This window comes from Amblyraja radiata, chromosome 7 (genome assembly GCF_010909765.2).
Source record: "Amblyraja radiata isolate CabotCenter1 chromosome 7, sAmbRad1.1.pri, whole genome shotgun sequence".
Lineage (NCBI taxonomy): Eukaryota > Metazoa > Chordata > Chondrichthyes > Rajiformes > Rajidae > Amblyraja > Amblyraja radiata.
Window position 1 is genome coordinate 49,299,159 of NC_045962.1, and position 26,117 is coordinate 49,325,275.

At 46.9% G+C, this 26,117-nt stretch overlaps 1 protein-coding gene across 1 annotated transcript in view; it reads left to right on the plus strand.

Annotated features, from left to right (window-relative positions):
• The first annotated feature begins 216 nt into the window (after positions 1 to 216).
• The window catches only part of fam207a (family with sequence similarity 207 member A), a 108,488-nt gene continuing 82,587 nt past the window's right edge, over positions 217 to 26,117 (plus strand). The window contains exons 1-2 of the mRNA XM_033024435.1: positions 217 to 432; positions 529 to 640. Coding sequence (XP_032880326.1) covers positions 277 to 432; positions 529 to 640 — 268 coding nt within the window. The 5' untranslated portion in view covers positions 217 to 276. The remainder of the gene's footprint in view (positions 433 to 528; positions 641 to 26,117) is intronic.

Below are 26,117 nucleotides of genomic sequence, written 5' to 3' on the forward strand. Positions count from 1 at the left end.
GGCCCATTAACTTGGGGAAAGTCAGAGCTACGATTCCATCTCTCTACAAACTGCCTGAAGCTGAGCTCCAAGCTTGTTCCACAGGGCCCGGCCCCACGTTGAACAGAATATATCCTCCACCCACAGGAACGCTTCTGCCTCCTGGGTTAAGCGGCCGTGGCCCCGGAACCGTTATCCGAGTCCGTGTTTAGCGGACGGACGGACGGTTGGTTCAGCGGACGGACACCACCCCCTTCTCCCCAGCCACGTGCGTTGCCCTTGGCAACAGCCAGGGCCATGGTGGGGAAGACGAAACGGCCTCGGTTCCGGCTGCACTCGGCGGCGGTGAAGCTGACCGGGTCGGCCCAGGCAGAGAGCGAGCCTGCCCGGGCAACCCCCGTGTCATGGCCCCCGCCCCCACTCTCCGTGGATGCCAGGAGGCGACTGCAGGAGGTGAGTGGCTGCGGGGAAACGCCGCGTCCGGGAATGTAGCCATGAGTCTCTGCTCCCCGGCCCTAACCTCTCCTGTTTGCCGCCCTCCGTCCGCAGGATGCCGATCGGTTGCTGCCTTCGCTGTTCGCCGGGACCAAAATCGACCCGAGTCTGCTGGTTGGGAAGCTGGACGACGACGAGCGCAAGTCGGTGGCGTCCAGCCAGAGAGGTAGGACTGGAGCCCGCACCGGGACGGGAGAATTGCATTGAAGTTTTCTCATCAGCGTCTGCACTTTACGTGGCCATACGGAATGTGTTTCAGTACGTTTTGAAAAATCACTGAGAATGACGATTGTTGTGCCAGACTCTTTCCAACGTCGGAAAATTAGACCTAGCAAGTTAGTCTGCACCTTTTTTCAATTCAATTCAATTCAATTCAACTTTAATGTAATTGCACAAATACTGAGTATGGGTACAACGAAATGCAGTTTTGCGTCAGTCCGTAGTAGTAGTGCATATAGAAATTTAAAAAAAAAGAAGATACAGAATAATTAAAAATACAGAATAATTAAACAATGGGGACGGAGGGACCGGAGAAATCTATCGGCGGGACTCCGAGTTCAGCAATGTGATGGTATAATTGTAGAAGCTGTTCCTCATCCTGCTGGTACGAGACCTGAGGCTCCTGTACCGTCTCCCTGATGGGAGGAGGGCAAACAGTCCATGGTTGGGGTGGGAGGGGTCTTTAATGATCTTCCCAGCCCGTCTCAGACACCGTTTTCGGTGGGGGGCATCCATGGCAGGGAGCGGGGCACCGATGATGTGCTGCGCGGTTTTCACCACCCATTATAGTGCCTTCCTGTCCGCAACAGTGCAGCTGCTGTACCATACCGTGAAGCAGGTGGTCAGGATGCTCTCGATGGTACCGCGGTAGAAGTTGGTCAGTATCTGGGGGGACAGGTGGGCTTTCTTGAGCCTCCTCAGGAAGTAAAGGCGCAGCTGTGCCTTTTTAATCAGCTTGGAGGTGTTGAGGGACCAGGACAGATCCTCCGAGATATGTACCCCGAGAAATTTGTAGCTGTTAATGGTAACTTGTAACTTGTTAATGGTATCACACAACACTGCTTTTTAAGACGCACTAGACCAAGGGGGTCCCGGGCAACCCTCAACTTTGAGGGCAAAGATCCTATAGGGTGATTTCACGAAAGGTCACTGGAGCGTAGATCCGCACCCACGTGACCGAAAATTTTAACGAGTACATGCGTCACTTCCGGTACATGTTAGTGAATGGGAAAACACCCGTTAAAAACATCGAAAACGGCCAGGTTTTGAGCTGCAATTAACTGTACCAGTCGGGGTGACCGTGAGGCACAGCTACCTAAATTTACAGTCCAAAAAAAAGATAGAAACTAAGGTAAATTCAAGAGGGAGCTGAAGGTGCAAAAACAGCGGAAGTGGTCAGCGGACATTTGCCGTGGAGATTTAAAGATCGAAAATATCGGGAATTATTGCGTTTGCTCGCTGCATTTCATCAAAAGTAAGGCATTATTGACTTTTTATCTTTATTCATTTGTTATATGAAAAGTATTAAAAGTTGAAAATCCGTCAGTAAAATTGCAAAATCGCCCATGGTTCTCAGGTGGGTTTTAACATGCAAAATGAAAACGCTTCTGAAGCTCCATTTACCATTTAAATAATCGTAAACTATCAATGCGTTTTGAAATAAATTGATAAATGGGATAATTGTCAGCTGTTAGTTGGACAAAAGCAGGACATTTTATTATTTGCCAAAATATATTTCTCAATGTTTCTTGTTTAAAGCCTGCACAATCACCCAAACTACTTATTTATTTATTTTTCATCTAATAACAGACAAGCCTGCAGCATGGAATGATGTCAACAATCCTGCTTGGGCACCCACTGTGAGCAGGATAGACAATGTGCACAAGAACGCCATCATCTTGCAGAACTATAGATGCTTGAGCTGCAACCAAATCTGCTTTAATACTCTCTTCTTGTTGCACGTGCATGGCGTTCCCATTCTTTAGCTTGCATCTCAGTAAAATTTATTTCAAAACGCATTGATAGTTTACGATTATTTAAATGGTAAATGGAGCTTCAGAAGCGTTTTCATTTTGCATGTTAAAACCCACCTGAGAACCATGGGCGATTTTGCAATTTTACTGACGGATTTTTAACTTTTAATACTTTTCATATAACAAATGAATAAAGATAAAAAGTCAATAATGCCTTACTTTTGATGAAATGCAGCGAGCAAACGCGATAATTCCCGATATTTTCGTTCTTTAAAATTTTTTAAATCTTTAAAAAGTTGCTCCACCCCCAAATGAACAACCCCTCAGTCTCTCCACCTCTGCTGTACAAGATGCACTGAGCAAGGTGAATGAGCGCAAAGCTGCCGGCCCCAATGGCATCCCTGGCCGGGTGCTTAGGGCATGTGCTGGACAACTATCCCAAGTCTTTACCGACATTTTCAATCACTCACTGGCCCAGGGTGTTGTCCCCACTTGCCTCAAGACATCAACCATCGTGCCAGTGCCCAAACAGTCAGCCACAGGGAGTCTCAACGATTTCCGCCCAGTGGCAATCACCCCTGTCATTGCTAAGTGCTTTGAGCGGCTGATCTTGGCTCACCTCAAAGCCAGCCTCCCCCCCACACTGGACCCCCATCAGTTTGCCTACCGGGCCAACAGGTCTACAGAGGACGCCATATCGGCGGCCCTACACTCTGCCCTGACCCACCTGGACAACAACAACTCCTACATCAGGTTGCAGTTCATTGATTTCAGCTCCGCTTTCAACACTGTCATCCCCGCCAGCTTGATCACCAAACTCAGCGGACTTGGCATCTCCACCTCCCTCTGCAACTGGACACTGGATTTCCTCACCAACAGACCACAGTCTGTTAGGGTCAACAACCTCACCTCCACCACTATAACACTGAACACCGGCGTGCCACAGGGCTGTGTGCTCAGCCCTCTCCTCTACTCCCTCTTCACCCACGACTGCATCCCTAAGTACGGATCCAACGCCATCATTAAGTTTGCTGACGACACCACGGTGGTAGGACTGATCAGTGACAACGATGAGTCAGCCTACCGAGAGGAGGTCCAGCACCTGACAACCTGGTGTGCCAATAATAACCTCGTCCTCAACTCCAAGAAGACGAAGGAACTTATTGTCGACTTCAGGAAGGTCAGAGGGGGCAGACATACCCCCATCCACATAAACGGGACTGAGGTGGAGCGCGTCTCCAGCTACAAATTCCTCGGGGTACACATCTCGGAGGATTTGTCCTGGTCCCTCAACACCTCCAAGCTGATCAAAAAGGCACAGCAGCGCCTTTACTTCCTGAGGAGGCTCAAGAAAGCCCACCTGTCCCCCCAGATCCTGACCAACTTCTACAGGTGTACCATCGAGAGCATCCTGACCGCCTGCTTCACGGTATGGTACAGCAGCTGCACTGTTGCGGACAGGAAGGCACTACAACGGGTGGTGAAAACCGCGCAGCACATCATCGGTGCCCCGCTCCCTGCCATGGATGCCCTCCACCGAAAACGGTGTCTGAAACGAGCTGGGAAGATCATTAAAGACCCCTCCCACCCCAACCATGGACTGTTTGCCCTCCTCCCATCAGGGAGGCGGTACAGGAGCCTCAGGTCTCGTATCAGTAGGATGAGGAACAGCTTCTACAATCATACCGTCGCATTGCTGAACTCGGAGTCCCGCCGATAGATTCCTCCGGTCCCTCCGTCCCCATTGTTTAATTATTCTGTATTTTTTATTATTCTGTATCCTCTTTTTTTTTTTTAATTTCTATATTGCACTACTACGGACTGACGCAAAACTGCATTTCGTTGTACCCATACTCAGTATTTGTGCAATGACATTAAATTTGAATTGAATTGAATTGAATTGAAATCTCCACGGCAAATGTCCGCTGACCACTTCCGCTGTTTTTGCAGCTTCAGCTCCCTCTTGAATTTACCTTAGTTTCTATCTTTTTTTTGGACTGTAAATTTAGGTAGCTGTGCCTCACGGTCACCCCGACTGGTACAGTTAATTGCAGCTCAAAAACGAGCCGTTTTTGATGTTTTTAACGGGTGTGAAAGTGCGTGTTTTCCCATTCACTAACATGTACCGGAAGTGACGCATGTACTCCAGTTAAAATTTTCGGTCACGTGGGTGCGGATCTACGCTCCAGTGACCTTTCGTGAAATCACCCTATAGCAAGCTCCGCTATAAGATCTTTGGTTGGTTGGTGGGGTGGGTTGGTGGGGTGGGAGTAGTAGAGGGAGTTAAGGCTGTGTGTTAAACACTCCGAGATAATATTACGATTGAAGTAATTAGTTTATGGCTATTGTAGTAGCCATTTAGCTTAACTCAATATGTTATAACTCAATATGTTATAACATTGACGACTGCTTTGGTGCCACCTCCTGCACCCACACACAACTGACTGACTTCATCCACTTCACCACCAACTTCCATCCGGCACTCCAATACACCTGGACGATTTCCGACACTTCCCTACCATTCCTTGACCTCACCATCTCCATCGCAGGGGACAGACTCCTGACCGACATACATTACAAACCCACTCACTCACATGGCTATCTGGACTACACGTCTTCCCACCCTGCCCCCTGTAAAGACTCCATCCCCTACTCCCAATTCCTCCGCCTACGCCGCATCTGTTCCCAGGACGAGACATTTCATACCAGGGCATCGGAAATGTCCTCGTTCTTCAGGGAACGGGGATTCCCCTCCGCCACCATAGATGAGGCTCACACCAGGGTCTCATCCATACCCCGTAACACTGCTCTCTCTCCCCATCCCCGCACACGCAACAAGGGCAGAGTCCCTCTGGTCCTCACCTTTCACCCCACCAGCCGGCAAATACAACACATAATCCTCCGCCATTTCCGCCACCTCCAACGTGACCCCACCACTCGCCACATCTTCCCATCTCCCCCAATGTCTGCCTTCCGCAAAGACCGCTCCCTCCGCAACTCCCTCGTCAATTCTTCCCTTCCCTCCCGCACCACCCCCTCCCCGGGCACTTTCCGTTGCAACCGCAAGAAATGCAACACCTGTCCCTTCACCTCCCCCCTCGACTCCATTCAAGGTCCCAAGCAGTCGTTCCAGGTGCGACAAAGGTTCACCTGTATCTCCTCCAACCTCATCTACTGCATCCGCTGCTCTAGATGTCAGCTCATTTACATCGGTGAGACCAAGCGTAGGTTGGGCGATCGTTTCGCCGAACACCTCCGCTCAGTCCGCAATAACCTACCTGACCTCCCGGTGGCTCAGCACTTCAACTCCACCTCCCATTCCCAATCCGACCTCTCTGTCCTGGGTCTCCTCCATTGCCAGAGTGAGCAACAGCGGAAATTGGAGGAACAGCACCTCATATTCCGTCTGGGGTCCTTGCGTCCTTATGGCATTAACATTGAATTCTCCCAATTTGGCTAGCCCGTGCTGTCTCCTCCCCTTCCTTAACCCTCTAGCTGTCTCCTCCCACCCTCCCATCCGCCCGCCCTCGGGCTCCTCCTCCTCCCCTTTTCCTTCTTTCTTTCCCCACCCCCCATCAGTCTGAAGAAGGGTTTCGGCCCGAAACGTCGCCTATTTCCTTCGCTCCATAGATGCTGCTGCACCTGCTGAGTTTCCCCAGCAATTGTGTGTACCTATGTTATAACTATAACCAGTTACCTTTAAATCTTATCTGCCTGTAATTATGTGGGTGGGATTTATATGTAGTCTGAGGTGTGTTTGTAGCAATGTTACAAAATTTTGAGATTTTAAAAATCAAGTCTGCAATTTATCCCATCAGATAAAGCATAAAAAGAAGTTTATTTGACACCTAATTCACTTTCATATCTTCAGTATTAAAAAAGGTTATGGCCATTTTCATACTCGGAAATTAGCATCTTGTTCCCTATTGATTTTCCATTGACAACACAAAAGCTGTGATCAAGAACAGTCTAAAGCCCATAACATTATTAAAAATTAAGTGAACTGAAATAAATTTTCAGTTATTATAGATTGAAGCATTCTGAAACAAATATTAAACAATCTTACTTGGATGACCTGAAATTAAAGCATATAATTAGTTAGTTACCCAATTGTAGCTAATTCCAAAATTCAATTACTAGATCTAAACTTTCAAAACTGCTGCCGTTACACCAATCTTAAAGAAACCTGGTCTTGATCCCTCCTCTCTCATTAACTACCGCCCAATCTCAAACCTCCCCTTTCTTTCAAAAACCCTGGAGCGTATCGTTGCGTCGCAACTTCATTCCCACCTCCTTGCGTATAACCTACTTGAACCCCTCCAATCTGGCTTTCGTCCCCTCCATAGCACAGAAACTGCTCTCCTCAAAGTCCTCAACGACCTCCTCACCTCTGCTGACACTGGTTCCCTCAACATCCTCATCCTCCTCGACCTGAGCGCAGCCTTCGATACAGTGAACCATAACATCCTGCTCACCAGACTCAAAGGCCTCGGCATTGAAGGCTCTGCACTCAGCTCGCTCCGTTCCTAACTTTCCAACAGATCCCACTTCATCTCTCTCCACAACCACACCTCTGCTACAGCCGCAGTCACTCAAGGCGTTCCCCAAGGCTCCGTACTCGGCCCCCTCCTCTTCATCATCTACATCCTCCCCCTTGGTCAGATACTCCGCCACTTCAATCTGGACTTCCACTGTTACGCTGATGACACCCAGATTTACCTTGGCACCAGATCCCCCCACAACCCCCCCCTCTCCCATATCAACTCCTGTTTGTCAGCTATAAAAACCTGGATGCAACATCATTTCCTCAAACTCAACAGCGATAAGACAGAATTCCTCCTCATAGGCTCCAAAGCCACACTCAGCAAAATCAATAACCCCACTCTCACCATCGACGGCACCTCTGTCTCCCCATCTCCCCAGGCCCGCAACCTTGGCGTGATCTTTGATTCCACCCTCTTCCTTGAGCCTCACATCCGCCATGTCATTAAAACCTCCTTCTTTCATCTCCGCAACATCGCCAAACTCAGACCCTCTCTCACACCTCCCGCTGCTGAAAGACTCATCCATGCCTTCATCTCCTCCCGACTGGACTATTGCAACTCACTTCTCCTTGGCATCAGCTCCACCTACATCAACCAACTCCAACTGGTCCAGAACGCAGCCGCCCGACTCATCACCCACACCAAATCCTGGCATCACATCACTCCAGTCCTCAAACAACTTCACTGGCTTCCCATCTCCCACCGGATCACCTACAAAATCCTGGTCCTCACCTACAAAGCCCTCCACCATCTGGCCCCCCCCCATATCTCACTGACCTCCTCTCCCCCTACCAACCCTCACGGTCCCTCAGATCCACATCAGCCGGTCTCCTCTCCATCCACACGTCCAACCTCCGCAGTTTTGGGGACAGAGCCTTCTCCAGGGCAGCTCCCAGGCTCTGGAACTCCCTCCCCCAACTGATCCGCAATTCCGTGTCCCTCACCATCTTCCAGTCCCGCCTCAAGACCCATCTCTTCACCTCTGCCTATCCTTAGCCCCACGTCCCCGTCCCTTTTCATCTGTGCATTAATTGCCTCGTACTGTGTTTTGTATTGAATTCTGTCTTTACTTTGTGTACTAGTCATGTCTCTACTATTTATTTCATTCCCCTTACATGTTTTTCCTCTACATGCTCAATTTTTGTAAGGTGGCCTTGAGACTCTTGAAAGGTGCCCATAAATAAAATTTATTATTATTATTATTATTATTAAACATCTATCCATTTCTTAAGGAAAGATTAACATTTTTAAATAACCTAAGTGTCCAAAGAACATTCACACAAGAATTCACAATAAAATATGATTTTTAAATCCCATTGACATTAATTTATAGGCCAAATGGAAGGGATTTAGTGTTCAATTGCTGTAAATTAATGGCCATTTAAATCAGCTTGCGAGTGGAACGCGCTGGTTTGGAACGCTGCCATTGCGGTGAATTTGAAGCCCATATGGCATGAAAGATACTGCGGGATTGAATGGGCCCCCAAGTCAGCCACTAGCAACATAAAATTTTGTATAAAGGGATCTTAAGAAGCCCTTTTTAATGTAAAAATAAACAACCTACCTTGCCTTGTCCCCTACATGAGATCCGCCCCGTTGTCGGGGTTCGCGGCTTTAGAGGATGATTTTTAATCTACTATAACAATTAAATAACCCAATTTAGTTTAAAAATACCTGCAGCGAACGAATTTAGCAGCGATTATTCGTCAGCAACTAAGTAGGCTGAACAACATCGATTTCAACAGCCTAGAGAAAATCGCGGTTTAAACCCGCCCCCCTCTCAAAGGCGCTAAAGTCGCGCACACGGGCAGCGGCAGAAGTGCAGCGCCGCTGAAGGTAAGTTTTGCAACATACCTAGTGTTTGTGACTGGGATTCTCGCCCAGCAATTGGGGGAGAGGTCACAGCTTTCTACCATGCACGAGTATGACTAGGAGAAGGTTAAAATGTACTTGTACAAGAAGAAGTATGGATGAATATCTTGCAAGAAAGTGTAGAATTGGCAGAACAGATTGCACCTCAAGATAGTGTATCAAATGTCTCAACACGAAGATCAAGACATAAATCTGGTTCTGTAGCCAGTTCATCCACAAGGGTATCAGTTCAAGTGAAAGCTGAAGCTGACATAGCTGCTCTTTCTTTAAAAGTTGAAGAGATGGAGGAAATGCATGAGGCTGAGGAACAAGAAATGTGGCTTAAGAGAGAGGCTGAGGAATGAAAAAGACAGTTGAGTAGACAAAAAAATCAGCTGGAACTAGCCACAAAATTGACAATTGCCAAGTGTACGGCAGAGATATTGGAAAATCGAGGTTCGAGACGCGGCTCGAAAGTATCTCAGAGGAAGAGTCCCTCGGTACAAGAAGGAGCTGCAGAACTGGAGATTAAATCCACAGCCGGGGACCACCAGGTTTCGTGGCTTTGAAAACCCACTGAAACAGTGATGGGCTGACAAAGCTTTATCTCAACAACAGGATGTTAGACAGAAGCAACAAATTTATGGGCCTCCTGATGAGGTTCGTAACAAACCACCAATTCTGTATCCTTTTCAGAGGCCTGTTATACAGGCTCAAGCTGGCCAACATGGGCCTGCCTATCAATCATTTGCACCCAGACAGGGACAAACAACAAGCCATGGAGCTAATGACGAAGCTTACCCAAGACGGTACCCTTCACAGATGCCTATTCAATATCCATCTGGGCTCAACCAGGGACCTGCCAATGAATTCTTTAAATTGGTCTGGAATCAAATGGGAATTGACAAGTCTCCAGCTCAACATAATATCTCTTCTCTGTTACTGCGAATGGAAATTGCTAAATACGATGGTGATCCCTTGCGATATGAGATTTTCATAGACCAGTTTGAGAAAGGAGTGGAGAGGAAAACTACCGATGATGAAAATAGTTTACAATTTCTGGAGTATTACACAGTTGGACATGCTAAGCAGCTTGTGGGAAGCTCTCGTAATATGCCTGCGAGTGAGGGCTACTCATTGGCAAGACAATTGCTTAGAGAACAATTTGGTAACGAGCACCATATTGTTAATGTATATATGGAGCAGGCCTATGCTTGGACAGCTATAAAGACAGAAGATGCGAAGGCATTACGAGAGTTTGTGATATTCCTGAGAAGTTGTTGCAGCTTGATGAGAAGTTCCAACCACATGCGAGAAATTAATGTCGTTAATAATATTAGGGCTATCATTCTGACGCTGCCCTATAGGCTTACAGAAAGGTTGGGAGATAAAGCAGGTATGATAATGGAAGAATGGGGCTGGCAAGCCACGCTTTTTGATCGGGTGAATTACATGGAAAGGGAGGTGTGGTTAATGTCAAATCCGCACCATGGGTGTATTGAAGATTCTAAACCAATTGCAACTGTCAAAGGTTCTACCTTTACAAAAAGAAAAGGAAGATCAGAACCTAAGGGAAGTAGTTTTACTACTGCTATAATACCTGCAGAACGAAAGGTGAAAAGGAAGGAGATACATCTACTGTTAAGCCAAGGTGGTTCTGCTTGTCATGTAACGAAGTTGGTCACACCATAATGTGGTGTCGGAAATTCAAGAAGAAGGAATATAAAGAAAGATGGATTTCTTAAAGGAGAAGGGAATCTGTTTTGTATGTTTGAAAAAAGGACACATGGTTAAAGTCTGTAAGAGTCCTATAACTTGTGATAAGTACAAGCAAGATCATCCTGAAGCACTTCACACTGAGCAGAAGAAGCTGGAGCAAATGGAACAGAAGGAGAAGTCAGCTACTAGTGATGCTGTCACCTCACCTCAGATAACTGCCCATATTGGGGCTGGGGTAGAAACCTGTATTTTCTCTATCTTACCAGATAAGGAGCAGCCAGGGGAATACAGTGTTGCAAACATATGCATTTTTGGATCATGGAAGTTCGGCTACCTTTTGTACAGAAAGCTTGATGAGAAGGCTGGACATTACAGGAGAACAGGTTAAGATTCTATTGCATACCACGAATGAAGAGAAGAAGTGTGCTAGTCATCACATTACAGATATGGAAATATCTAGTCTGGATGAAGACGATTTTATACAACTATCTGAGGTGTTTACACATGAGACGATGCCTGTTTGTCATCAACATATACCCAAGCAAGAAGACTTGAAACAATGGCCTACTATGGACACTATTGTCTGGACTTGCCTTTCAAGTCTGCAGAATAATCGTCGTATGGCAGAGCAACGCACCCAGAATCTGAAATGCAAGTTTGGCAACAATACGAAATTTCATGAGGAATATACGTATTTTCTGAAGGATATGATTGACAATGATTATGCCGAAATGGTACCAACAAACCAACTAAATCGAAGTGACGGAGAGCTTTGGTACATTTCGCAACATGGGGTGTATCACTCGAAGAAAGGGACCCTGAGGGTGGTCTTTAACTGTGCCGCAGTCTTCAAAGGAACATCACTTCACTGTCAACTTCTGCAAGGTCCAGACCTTACCAACTCACTCATTGGGGTTCTTATTAAATTCAGACAAGAACCGATTGCTTTGATGGCTGATATTAAAACAATGTTTCATCAAGTCAAAAGTACCAGAAAAACACATTGACTACTTGCGATGCCTATGGTGGTCTGATGGTAATGCACAACAAGATCTCGTTGAATACCGGTTGAAGGTACATCTCTTTGGAGCAGTGTCATCAAGTTGTGCGAACTTTGCATTAAAGAAGACCGCAGAGGATAATAAAGCTCACTTTCAAGAAGAAGTGATAAACACTGTGAAGAATAATTTATATGTGGATGATTGCTTAATTCAATTCAATTCAGGATGCAATTCAAATGGTAAAACATCTGACTTCCCTCTGCAATAAGGGAGGATTCATGCTTTCCAAGTGGATCAGCAACAGCCGTGTTGTATTGGAAAGCATTCCACCAGATGATAGAGCCAGGGAGTTGGATTTGGACAAAGACAATTTGCCAATGGAAAGAGCATTGGGAGCTTGTTCAAGTTCAGAATCTCGATTCAAGAGCGACCATGTACTATAAGGGGTATCCTATCGTGATTGGTTCTGTTTACGACCCTTTGGGATTTCTTGCACCATTTACTGCCATCCAAGTTGATTTTGCAGGATCTTTGTAAGGAAAAACTTGAATGGGATGAGAGTATAACGCAAACTTCCTTTCACCGATGGACAAAATGGTTAGCAGATCTCAAAAAGATCTCGGAATTCAAACTGGACCAGTGCATGAAGCCTCCAAGCTTTGGTAAGATCAGAAGTGCACAGCTGCATCATTTCTCAGATGACAGTGACAGTGGCTACGGTACAGTTTCATATCTAAGACTGGAAAATGATGACAAAAAAGTGTATGTTGCATTCTTAATGGGAAAGGCCAGAGTGGCACCATTGAAGCAAATGACAATTCCCAGAATGGAACTTACTGCCGCAGTCTTAGCTGTTAAAGTTGACAGAATTCTGCAAAAAGAACTACAGCTTCAAATGGAAGAATATCTTCTGGACTGATAGTACTACGGTGCTTAAATACTTCAATAATGAGAAAAAAAGTTTTTTCACATTTGTAGCAAACAGAATCTCTTTTGTATTGGGAGCTACAGATGTTTCACAATGGAAATATGTTAACACAAAGGAAAATCCTGTGGATGAAGCTTCTAGAGGACGAACAGCAGACCGCTTCTGAAGCAACAAGAGGTGTATCAATGGACCAGAGTTTCTCTGTAAGCCAGACAGAGAATGGCCAAAGCTTGAGCTGGGATTTGAAATCTCTGCTAATGATCCAGAAACTAAACTAAACATCACAGTGAACATTATTGCTAAACATCCTATTATTCTCTCGAAGGATTTTCACATATCAACATTATTTTTACTGCATATCCATGAACTGATCGGACATGGAGGAAGAAGATTTATGCTGTCAAAATTTTGGACTTTTGAGTTTTGGACTATATACTGGGTATCATGCCTGATGTTAAGGGTTTGGTGCGCACAGTACAATTTCAGACTAAGAACAATGTTTTAATAAGACCGATAACCTAGTTATGATTGCTCATAGAAGGCTAAGTTGAAGATGGAGTAGTCTTTAATCACACAGCGAGAGCACATATCCCAAATGGACCTCGGGAAACCCCGTGGGAGACCAACGCCCCTGTCCCTCAATAGCAGAGGGGGATGATCCAAGGAGAGGCCTAACCCCCAGGGAGCGCCACAGGACTGGGTCGCGAAAGTCCAGTGGAGACATTGCACAGCAGCGTTGCGCCCCCAGGACCACAGACAACGTCCTCCAACTGCAGGCCCGAAACTGCCGTACAATAGGCCATCTCCTCGTCGAACAGCTGAGCGGCTGCCAGGGCGGAATACTTAATACCATCAGCGACTTGGAGAACCGCGTGGACTGCAGGTCGTGATAAGGCTTCAGCCACCCTGTTGTATTTGCCCTCAACGAAACGGATGCAGTAAAAGGCCTCCCCTCCAGGAAGTAGTGAAAGTGGCATATGGTAAGATACAGGGCAAGGAGCTCGCGGTCAAAAGCGCTGAGCACCACTGAGATACCTGCTGAAGAAGGCGAATAGCCGCCAGCATCCGTTAACGAGCTGCTCCAACACTGCCCCAACCGCAAAGTGTCCACCGTCAGGGCGGTCGGGTGTCCTCTCGTGGGTGGACGAGCATCGTGGCCCCAGCCAGTGCCTCCTTAGCCCTCTCGAATGCCGCTGTTGCTTCGTCGGACCACTCAACTTCTTTGCGATGACCAGCAATCAGGTGGAAAAGCGGACGCATGATTGCGGCCGCTGCTGGCAAGAAATGGTGATAAAAGGTGACCATCCCCTTTAGACCCTTAACTGTGGTCGGACGGGGAACCTGCGGACAGCGTCCACCCTGGCTGGCAGAGGCACCACCCCCTGTGGAGTTACGCGGTGGCCGAGGAAGTCGATAGCCGTCACCCCAAAACAGCACTTGGACGAGTTGATGGACAAACCAAAATCGCTGAGGCGCTGACACAGCCAACGAGGATGAATGCAGTGCTTCTGCCGTGAGCGACTGGCCATGAGTATGTCATCCAAGAACACGAATACGAAGTCCAGGCCGCGGCACACACAGTCCATAAGCCGCTTAAAGGCCTGCGCACGTTCTTCAAACCAAACGGCATTCGTACAAATTCAAACAGTCCAAATGGCGTTATAATGGTTGTCTCCGGGAAATCGTCGGGGTGGATCGGAATTTGGTTGTACCCCCACACGAGGTCCACCTTGGAGAACACCGATGCTCCAGCCAGATGGACATTGAAGTCCTGAATGTGCGGGACCGGGTACCTGTTGGCGACGGTCGCATCATTCAGGCGACGGTAATCCCCACACGGGCGCCAGCCCCCTCCAGCTTTAGAGACCATGTGGAGCGGTGACGCCCATGGACTATCGGAGGGGCGCATGATGCCCATCGCCTCCATCAGGCGGAACTCCTCCCGAGCCAGACAAAGCTAGTCTGGCGCGAGACGACACGCCCGGGCGTGTACAGGTGGGCCGGTAGTAGGAATATGGTGTTCCACCCCGTGCTTGGAGGTGGAGGAGCAGAAGTAGGGTTCGAGGATGTCCGGAAAAGCCGCCAGGATGTGCGCGAAAGTCGCATCCTTGGACGACAGGGCCATCAGGGCGCGATACGGGATCACCAATGCGGAGGAAGACCGGCTCCAGCGTGACGGAGTGCACCAGGCGCCGCCGTTTGACATCCACGAGCAGTAAATGAGCTCGAAGGAAGTCGGCGCCCAGCAGCAGCTGGGAAACGTCGGAGATGACGAACTCCCACGAAAAGCAGCTGCGGCCAAAGTTGAGGGAGATGGTGCGAACTCCGTAGGTGCGAATAGCACTCCCGTTTGCCGCGGTGAGGAAGGGGCCCCGTTTGTCCGCACGGATGTCATCGATGGAGGGAGGCAGAATGCTCACTTCCGCACCAGTGTCCATGAGGAATCGACCTCCAGTGCGGCGATCCCAGGCGAAGATGCGAAGAATATTGTCGGCCGCCGATGGAATCACTGACGACCGGCCCCTTTGTTTCCCGGGAATGAACAGGGTGGGCGACATTGCTTTGCTGCAGCTCCCCAGCGACGATGGTAACAGCACCAACCCCCTCTGCTGGCGTCTGGTGGAACTGCAGGCGAATTTGGCTGGGTTGAACATCAGCGACTGCTGCTGGCGTTGGGTGGAACAGCAGACGGGCCGTGCTGGCCGGCCGGATTTTGCCGCGGGGGACGACTGGGAGGAGCGGAGACGCGGTGGATTGCGGCCCCGACCTGCTCCGAGCCTCCTGACGCCACGGGAAGGACGGCCAGCGCTTCCAGGTCCCGCTGGCGGGACATCCACAGCTCGTCGGCGTGCTCGGCCAGCGCCTGCATGTTGGTAAGGGATACCTGGCAAGCTGCAGGCGGATGTCGGGCGGTAGCTGCTGCAGGTAAGCGAATTTAAATAGGAAACGAGGTTCGTGGTCCCCCATTAGGGCGAGCATGTCCTCCAGGAGGGCAGACGGCCGGCGGTCGCCCAGGCCATCCATTCGGAAAATCCCAGCTGCCCGCTGAGATTCACTAAGGCCAAACCTCCTGATAAGGAATTCCTTAAGGCCCCTATATTTGTTAGTTAACGGGGGGGCTCTAAGGTAAGGCTTAACTCGCCTCGCAGTCGTTTGGTCAAGCGCGTTGACCACGTAAAAGTATTTTGTTTCGTCAGCAGTTATTCCTCGCACAGCAAATTGTGCCTCTGCCTTCTGGAACCAGATGTCAGGCTCTTCGGTCCACAGAGTAGGGAGTTTAAGTGCAACGGCGTTGCTATCCCATCACGACGTGTGATGAATGGCGGAGTCACCAGTTGTAGCGGCCTGGACGAGGTCAGGAAAAGGCCAGATGCCAGGCATGTTCAAACAGTAGTTTTTAATCACACAGCGAGAGCACACACCCCAAAGGGACCCGGGGAAGTCCCGTGGGAGACCAACGCCCCTGTCTCTCAATAGCCGAAGGGGATGATCCAAGGAGTGGCCTAAACTCCAGGGACCGCCACTGCATGTTATTTTTTGGTTTATCATATATGTTAAGCTTTTATAGCTCCTTTTTAAATATCTTTTAGTAATTGCCTCGTTAAATACTCGGAACAATTAGGGGCCGGTATGTAGTAGCCATTTAGCTCAACTCAGTATGTTATAACTATAGGACAAAGGACATTTATTGTCACATACACCAATTGGTGCAGTGAAATTTGAGTTACCAGCATCACACATACGATAAACACAACGCTCTAGAATTTAACATAAAAACATCCCCCCCCACAACGGAATCAATGTTTCCCACTGAGAGGGAAGGCAACAATGTTCAGTCCTCTTCCTCTTGTTCACCCGTGGTCGGGGCCTATTCAGGCCTCCACAGTCACTGCAACGGCGGCCCGATGTCTCAGGCCCTCTCGCCAGAATGATGGAACTCAGGCGTCGGAACGGAAGAACACTCTCAGAGGCTTGGAGTTTCTGAATCTGCCGCTTCCTACCGGAGACCGCGGCTTCCGAAGTCTACAGGCCGAGCTGGGCGGAGCTCCAACACTGGCGATCCTCGGCGAAAGATCCCAGTCCTCCTCGATATTTTAAGTCAGTGCTGCCTGTGGTTGGAAGCTCCGCAGACCACAGCTCCATGGTGTTCATGTCGGCAGGCCCAACACTCCAGAGCTCCAACACGGCGATCCCGGTAAGGCATCGTCCCGATGGAATTCAGCGCTGCGCCGCCGCTGAAGCTCTGGCCGGTCTCCGGCAGGGAAGATCGCGCCAGTCCAGATGGTAGGCCGCGAGGAGGGGGCGAAGATGCGGCTCGGACGAAAGACGCATCCTCGACAAGGTAGTGTCTGAGAAAAACGGTTTCCCCTTTCCCCCCCCACCCCCCACATAAAAAAGACTAAAGACCTCCAAAAACCATCTTTTTGACAGACTAAAAATAACAAAAAGGATGAAAGGACAGACAGCTGCTGGCGAAGCTGCCACACTCGATGGCGCCACCACTCGGAAAACCAGTTACCTTTAAATTAAATTTAATCTGCCTGTAATTATGTGGGTGGGATTTATACGTAGTCTGAGGCGTGTTTGCGGCTGGGAGTCTCGCGCAGACTCGCTAATAGTTTTGAAGAAGCATGGGGGAGAGGTCACAGCTTTCGACCATGCACGAGTATGACCACGAGTAAGATTAAAATGTACATACAAAAAGTTTGGATGAATGCGTTGCTGTTTTTACTACTACCATAAAGAAACTATTAATCAAGAGACTGTTTATCTTTCAACGGCATTTAATGTCTCATGGAGAGCTCGTGCGTGCGTATCGATTATCTTCTGAACCCTTGTTTTCAATTAAAGTGACTAAAGGAAAGAATCCTTGAAACAATATAAAAATCTGTCACTACAGCAGTTTTTATTGATATGTTCACCCTTTTTCGCAATGATGCCAAATGTTTTTTTTTAATGAACTTAAAATTGATGCAAAGCTATCCAAAATCAGGTTTCATATTGTCGGATACAAAGTCCAAGAGTATCTCAGCAGACCAGGCAGCATTTCTGGAGAACATGGATAGGTGACGTTTTGGGTTGAGACCTGCAATGGACAGTAAGGACTGGGCCTCACTCACCCAGACCAGCAACAGATTCTTTGTTTCCACATTAATACTAAGTATTGTCGTTTTTTTTAAATGGACAGGTGCTTGAGGTCTTTTCGCTCTTCATGACAATGAAACCTTAATACTGGACATGATTTCATCATGCTCCAGAATAGGTAGCTTCATGAGCAGAACTTGCTTTGTCTGATTCTGGCATCTGTGGTCCAAATGGATGTGTGTTTTTGCTTTATCTTTTTGTAAGAAAGTCTTGACATTCATTTACTGTGTATTTGCAAATTTATGTTAAACTCTGTCCTCTCCACCTTAGTATACGAGGTTGATTGTTTTGTGAACCAGCTGTTGCCAATCTGCAGCAGAGAGACACTGCTGAATATGAATTAGAAACAGAAAATAGGTGCAGAAGTAGGTCATTCGGTCCTTCATCCAAAATCAGTATCCCGTTCCTGCTTTCTCCCCATATCCCTTGATTCCGTTAGCCCTAAGAGCTATATCTAACTCTCTCTTCTAAACATCAGTTTAAAGTTTAAATTAACAGTTTAAACATGAGCAGTCTGTGTTAAATATTATTAAATCCCTGTACATCTTCGAATATCAGGGAGTAAGCAAAAGTTATTTCAGTTGCTTTACCTCATCAATATACCGTGTGAGACTAAAGGTTGGTCCAGAACAATATAAAGCAAGAAACAAATATTAGCGAAATCTTGGATAAATTATGACTTTAAGGAGGTTGTTATGCCCAATACGTTATGCCATCCTTAAAGTGAACTATTTAAGTCGGTCTCATTGCCTCGTTCCTGGCTATTGCCTTGCATGTTACTTCTCAAATATTCAACCAGGTATTGATTTCGCAGAGTTTCCGGTGTCCACTTCTTTTTGGGTGATAATACATGCCCAGTCCCTTTTTGATCCTTTACCAATTAAAGCCTATATTCTCTAATTTTACAGAGGTAAAAAATTAACCTCCAAACCGCGCACCTTTAGGATATGGGCTAAAACCAGAGCACCCGGAGAAAACCCCCAGCAGTCATATGGTAAACATACAAATTCCATTCAGACAGCACCCAAAAATTGAACCCGGGGTCTCAGGAGCTGTAAGTCAGCAGCACTGAAGTTGCGCTGTTGTGTTGCTCAAACTATGGATGTTTTTAATTTTCAGCTTTCGGGAGAATGTCCATGCCTCCTTTTGCTCACACCCTGCACCTTGTTACTAGTACAGGTGCACAACCTTTTATCCGAAGATCCAAATAACGAAAACCTCCGAATAGCGGCCATTTTTTCGGTCCTTGAAGAAAGGTCCTTGAAAACGTTCACCGAGGGCGGCCCGCAGAGGTGACAGCGGAACCTCCGGTCGGTCCTCGAAGAAAGGGGAACTAAATCCCCATTCATAAAAGAGAAGGTGAGGGTATATTGCGCGGGAGGGTTAATAATTGACAATATGCTGCTGCCTGCCCGCTGAGTTAAAAAGTTCCCATGGTAGACTCACGATACACAGTGTATCGAGCAACAGATTGTCGCTCCCTTCAGTTTCACCCCACCTACACCCCTCTGCTTCCCGGCCATGTGTGTGACCCCTTCCCTCCCCTCTCCAGCTCCCCGCCCATTGCACCGGCGCGGGGGCTTTGCACTGTCTTCAAGTCGGCGATGCCAGCAGGACCGTGCCAGTCACCGGAGACGTCAGGACCAACGGGACACCGACCCCCAGGCCCACTGCAAGCACGGAGATCCCAGAGACCCACAGCCAACAGCAGCCCAGCCCAGCCCCGCTCCAACTACAGAGGAACCTGGGTTGCGGATGACGGGGCGCAGCTCGGGGCGTCGTAGGGGCCCATCGGGGAGCGGGTTCCTGTTGGTCCTGACGTCTCTGGCCACCTGCCATCCTCCGGGAACTGTACCGCCCTTGCAGGAGAGTGGGGTTGTTTGCAGTTGCAGAGGGAGGGGGCAAGGGCAGTACAGTTCCCAGTCTCAGCTCCAGTCCAGGGGGGTGGCCGGAGACGTCAGGACCAACGGGACACCGACCCCCAGGCCCACTGCAAGCACGGAGATCCCAGAGACCCACAGCCAGCAGCAACTCCAGCCCAGCCCCGCTCCAACTCCAGAGGAACACGTAGGGGCAGAAGCTGATGGTGTGCAAGGTACGTCTTGTTCTTGGGGTGGCGGATGAGGGGGCGCAGCTCGGGCTGTGGGCAAACTGCCACTTGTCGCCGTAGCGGCCCATCGGGGAGCGGATTCCTCTGGAGTTGGAGGGGGAGGGGGTATTGTGCTGTTTGATCGCCCCCTGCTATCCCAGGGACAGGGAGACACAGCGGCTTTTTAGACTGGTGGCCAATCACTTCCAAAGTTCTGCCCACACAGTCAGTACACCTCTCCTACACTGCATTTCATACAAACATTTATTCTGCAAGAAAAAACTACATTGAAGACGCAAACTCGCGACCGAGTAACTGCCGGGATCAAGGCGCAAACTCGCGACCTTGCGGATATGAGCCGAGCACTCTACCACTGAGCCAGCCATTAAAATCTACGCTAAAAATTTTCCATTCCGAAGACCGACAAATTCTGAATTACGAAAAGTGTCTGGTCCCAAGGCTTTCGGATGAAAGGTTGTGCACCTTTACTATGAAGTTTATCTAACCTGGAATGAATTCCGAATCCTTTTCACACGATTGCTGCTCTGGGAGTAAGACAAGATCAGAATAATCACACAAAAGTCACCAAAATATTGATTCTATTTGAACATACAAATGTCCATGGGATCAAAGCATGGAAGTACCATGTATTCTCTCATAATGCTCAGTTATCATTTTGTGTGAGTGATACAAAGTGTTGAGCTGCTATGTAGTGTGCATTTGCAAACTGAAAATTGAGTTCTTCCAAAGCTTCCTAATCCAAAATTAAGCTCAGTCATGTTTGGGACCTCCTATATTTAAGAACGATAAAGCTTCTTTGTTCTTGATAAAACGTGATGATCATTGATGTGTTGTATTAAACTTATTCGATCATAACCATATAATAACCATATAACAATTACAGCACGGAAACAGGCCATCTCGACCCCTCTAGTCCGTGCCGAACACATAATCTCCCCTAGTCCCATATACCTGCGCTCAGACCATAACCCTCCATTCCTTTCCCATCCATATAACTATCCAATTTATTTTTAAATGATAAAAACGAACCTGCCTCCACCACCTTCACTGGAAGCTCATTCCACACAGCTACCACTCTCTGAGTAAAGAAGTTCCCCCTCATGTTACCCCTAAACTTCAGTCCCTTAATTCTCAAGTCATGTCCCCTTGTTTGAATCTTCCCTACTCTCAGTGGGAAAAGCTTTTCCACGTCAACTCTGTCTATCCCTCTCATCATTTTAAAAACCTCTATCAAGTCCCCCCTTAACCTTCTGCGCTCCAAAGAATAAAGCCCTAACTTGTTCAACCTTTCTCTGTAACTTAGTTGCTGAAACCCAGGCAACATTCTAGTAAATCTCCTCTGTACTCTCTCTATTTTGTTGACATCCTTCCTATAATTAGGCGACCAAAATTGTACACCATACTCCAGAATTGGCCTCACCAATGCCTTGTACAATTTTAACATTACATCCCAACTTCTATACTCAATGCTCTGATTTATAAAGGCCAGCACACCAAAAGCTTTCTTTACCACCCTATCTACATGAGATTCCACTTTCATGGAACTGTGCACAGTTATTCCCAGATCCCTCTGTTCACCTACATTCTTCAATTCCCTACCATTTACCATGTACGTCCTATTTTGATTTGTCCTGCCAAGACAAGATCATGGAATCATGTAATGTAACATCACCGGAAGTAGGTATTTGACCTTTCCCTCTGCTAATGAAGTTATCTGCCCATCAGAATTTCTATGTATGCACATTATTTTTTTCAAAGTATTATTGATTACAGTACGTATTTGATGTACAGTATTGTTTTGATTTACAGTATCTCAGAAGGCATTACTTTGTCTTCACTTGAACCTTCCTAGTAAATCATACAAGTTGGAGTCAACCAGCAGGTGGTGCTAGAGTTATATTTCTATTTCAGAGAAATATGTTGATTTAATAATGATTATTTTATACGGGCAGGCTGAAGTAGATGAGCAATATTTCATACCATTGTGATAAATACTTTAAAAGTTTATAGTAAGTTGCAAGTAGGAATGTATCACAATGTTGCATGTGTCCCAAGTTCTGTTTTCCTAAAGGGCCTGCCCCACGTTCACAACCTAATTCACGACCTTTTTTACTCGTGGACATTTTTCATCATATTGAAAAAATGCCCCGACCTACTTGATGCAACGAGTACCTACGACTAGCATCACGACCTACCTACGACCTACCTATGACCTCCTATGACCTCGTGATGACCATGCTGCGAGTATGAGTCACGGGCAAACTCGGCAGAGGTCGTGAAAGTGTGACAGGCACTTTAATGATGTTGTAAAATTATTATTTTTTCTCTACTAACTCGATATAATCTGCAAAGCTCCATTCATAAAGAACCGACTCCTGGGCTGGGGTTGCTACTGTTGGTGTACTCCATCTTATGAAGATTGAATGAATCCTCAAACTGGGATCTCCTTCACATTTCTCCCTGCCCTACACTACTCTTTCAGAAACTGCTGATTTAATTTTTTCTGTCGATCTCCCCGCCTCAGCCTCTATTCACAGCCTGCTACCTTATTTGGGACATGTAAGGAAGACTGCCCTGCAATACCCATTGCTTCAGTAACTTCATGTCCCATGGAGCTCATTTCTTCTCTTTCCCTAGCCCATTTGCCCACTTTTTCTATCCAACTGCAAGATACATTCCAATTTCCAGATCCATCTAGCTTGTTTTGACAATGGTGGTCTAATCCTTGAATACGTCAATTCAATTCATTGGTTCTTTACTGCCATGCACTGGGTGCAATGAAATCCATTTTTTGCAAATAGTCCAGTAACAATCGTACTATACATTACGCACAGTCATACTTAAGATATTAGATTATACTTGGGCAGAATGCAAGCGTTGCCACATTCCCGGCGCCATCTTGTATCTTTCAAGTTCATAGTTGTTAAAAATATTTGAGGCCTGTTTGAGTTTTTGGAGCCGTTCTGGCCAGGTGATGTGTCGATGTCCTCTACCGCAGCTCTGCACCAGTGTTGGCCGGATCCGTTTAATGTGCTTGATGCATAGAGCAGTGCCCGATATAATTGAGCCCCGGGCTGCTGTAGGGCCACCCGCAGCCCACTCCACCGCAACCTCGATCCGGGCACATCATACATTGGCCTGTGAATGTGCCGTCCCTTGCCTCAGACAGCCCCTGTACAACTCCATGTCCGGGACCCTCCCGCAGCTGACCTCTGAATATGCAGGGTGCCTCCGAGGGTGTGGGAGGTGAGACCCCAACCCGTTCACTGGCATCATTGTTTTCCTCAAGGGCCTGTACCACTTAGGTGATTTTTTAGGCGACTACAGGCGACTAGGCTATCGCCACATGGTTGCCGGGGTGTCACCTGTATGCTCGTGAGTAGTCTCCTCAGTTGCCCAAAGAGTCGTAGCGCCTTTCTGGTTGCCGATGGATTTTCAACATGTTGAAAACTTTTTGGAGACAGTCGGCGACAGTGGGTTTGACGCCAATGAGCGTAGCTTGACTTCTCCTGATGTAGGTGCTGTCGTAGTTGTCGCCAGGTTAAAGTTGGTTATCGGCAGGTTAACGTAGGTTGTCGCCAGGTGACGTAAGTTGTTGTCGGTGCTGACCTTTTTTTGTTGTTGAAAGCAATGATTCTCTTTCAAATTTTATGCCGCAGGGGGGGTCCAGTCGCTGTTTTCTCGGCAACCTGCTACGACTATAACAGTCGCATAAAAATAGCTGAAGTGGGACAGGCCCTTCGGTCTGCTGTCCATTAATTCCCCACTCGATGGTCTTGTGGACCTTTGGTAATTCCTTGAACAGAGTCTTAACCAATTGCTTTCCAATACCACCTTCCTCAATTTATTTTCACAATTGCTAATTTGCTATAATTGAAAAGCCACAAAAACTGATGATGGGGTTTCTGATGCAGGGCCTTTTAATGGAAGCATTGACATCTCTGTTCACGGATGATGCCTGACCTGAGCATTTACATAATTTGGAAAGAATGTGACTTCCTCGTGAACTTCACTTACATCTCCCACATAAACATAGAAAAACAGGAGTCGGCCATTCTGCAGATCATCTAAAATCAGTACCCTGTTCCTGCTTTTTTCCCATATCCCTTGTTTCCTTTAGCCCTAAGAGCTAACTCTAACTCTTTTGAAAACATCCAGTGAATTTGCCTCCACTGCCTTCTGTGGCAGAGAATTCCACAGATTCACAACTCTCTGGGTGAAAAAGTTTTTACCTCATCTCAGTCCTAAATGGCCTACACCTTGTTCTTAAACTGTGACACCTGGTTTTGGACTCCCCCAACACCGGGAACATTTTTCCTGCATCTAGCCTGTCCATTCCTTTAAGAATTTTATATATTTTTGTAAGATCCCCTCTCATCCATCTAAATTCCAGTGAATACAAGCCCAGTCGACCCATTATTTCATCATATGTCAGTCCCGCCATCCCAGGAATTAACCTGGTGAACCTACGCTGCACTCCCTCAATAGCAATAATGTCCTTCTTCAAATTAGGAGACCAAAATTGCACACTGATGTACAAGCACACCCAGGTCTCGTTGCACCTCCCCTTTTCCTAATATGACACCATTCAGATAATCTGCCTTGCTGTTCTTGCCATCAAAGTGGATAACCTCACATTTATCCACATTATACTGCATCTGCTTTGCATTTGCCCAATCACCCAATCTATCCAAGTCACCCTGCAGTCTCATAGCATCCTCCTCGCTGCTCACACTGCCACCCAGCTTTGTGTCATTCACAAACTTTGAGATGTTACATTTAATTCCTTCTTCTAAATCGTTAATATACGTTGTAAATAACTGGGGTCCCAGCACCAAGCCTTGCGGCACCCCACTAGTCACTGCCCGCCACTTTATTAAGGACCCGTTAATTCCTACTCTTTGCTTTCTGTCTGTCAACCAGTTCTCTCTCCATGTCAATACCCTACCCCCAATAGCATATGCTCTAATTTTGCCCACTAATCTATTGTGTGGGACCTAGTCAAAGGCTTTTTGAAAGTCCAGATACACTACATCCACTGGCACTCCCTTATCCATTCTACTTGTTACATCCTCAAAAAATACCAGAAGATTAGTCAAGCATGATTTCCCCTTCATGAATCCATGCTGACTTTGACGTTCCTGTCACTGTGATGTGATGAAAAGATGTGACTGTGGGAACTTGTATGGGTCTGGGTTGCATCTGACTTTCATTCTTTATTTAGAAACTACTCTAGTTTCCTGGTAAACTGCCAACTAGATAGGTACTGCCAACTAGGTAGGTGCACTTGCAGGGTGTCAAATTTCTTCAACCTTTTCTTCCAATTTTGGTGATTAGTAGAGCCAGGATGTTGGGCACTAAAAAACTCTGAAATCGGTTGGCAAAAAGGCATAATAAAATTACAAAAAAGGCACGAAAAAGGCATTGACAAAAAAAAGGCGTTTATTTCCACCACCAAAATATGGTTAAAATTGATAATATAAAGGTATACTACATTAAATGACCAAAGTTGCCTGGTTGCACATAATTCCTTACATTTATTTCAAATTATCTGGTGTTAAACTATGACATCTGTCAGACAGAATATGCTTCAGTTGTGAAAAACTTCTTTCTACCTCAGCTGAGGTCACTGGTGCATACCGGAAACAAGCTACAGACTCAATATTCAAGTCGATATCTTGTGCATTACAACTACCGTTGAGAACTTTAGCTATGTTTTCTATTTCTTCAAGATCTTTGTTAGCTAAAATCACTCTCACATTTTCCTTGTATGTCTTTACCTACATCGCCAGGAACTTTACGAATATCTTCAGTTACTTTGTTGAAAACCTGCAAGTTATTCACTAATGTTTCGTCACGTTTCTCAGGGGAAGTGATAGCTTGCGGGAAGTTTGCAAAATTGGAAGCAATAAACACAAGATCGCGGTGGAGTGTCTTTTTCTTGTATGATTTCACTGACGATCCTGACTGCAGCAGATTCTTCTTCTTCAAAACTGTTGACGATTTATTTTATCTTTTAAAAATTTGCTGCATAGTAGAGTACAACAGAGAGCCATATATCCCACCTAGTCAAAACGGGCTGAGAAGGTAGCGGAATCTCGGGTGCCATTTCCTTGAACAACTGCACACGTGACGGTGTTTTGAGGAAGATTTTCTTGACATTGGAAACTAGGCGATCGACATTTGGAAAAAAGCTAAGTATGTGCTTGGTAAGTCTATGAAGTCAAGCTAAGCATGTCAAATGCAATATTTTGGGGAATAAAACTTTAAGAGCACAAGCAGCTTTTTTCATGTATGGTGCTGCATCAGTCAAAAACAGAAGAACATTCTCGTGTTTTAGACTTTCTGGCCAAAGTACAGCAAGTGAAGATG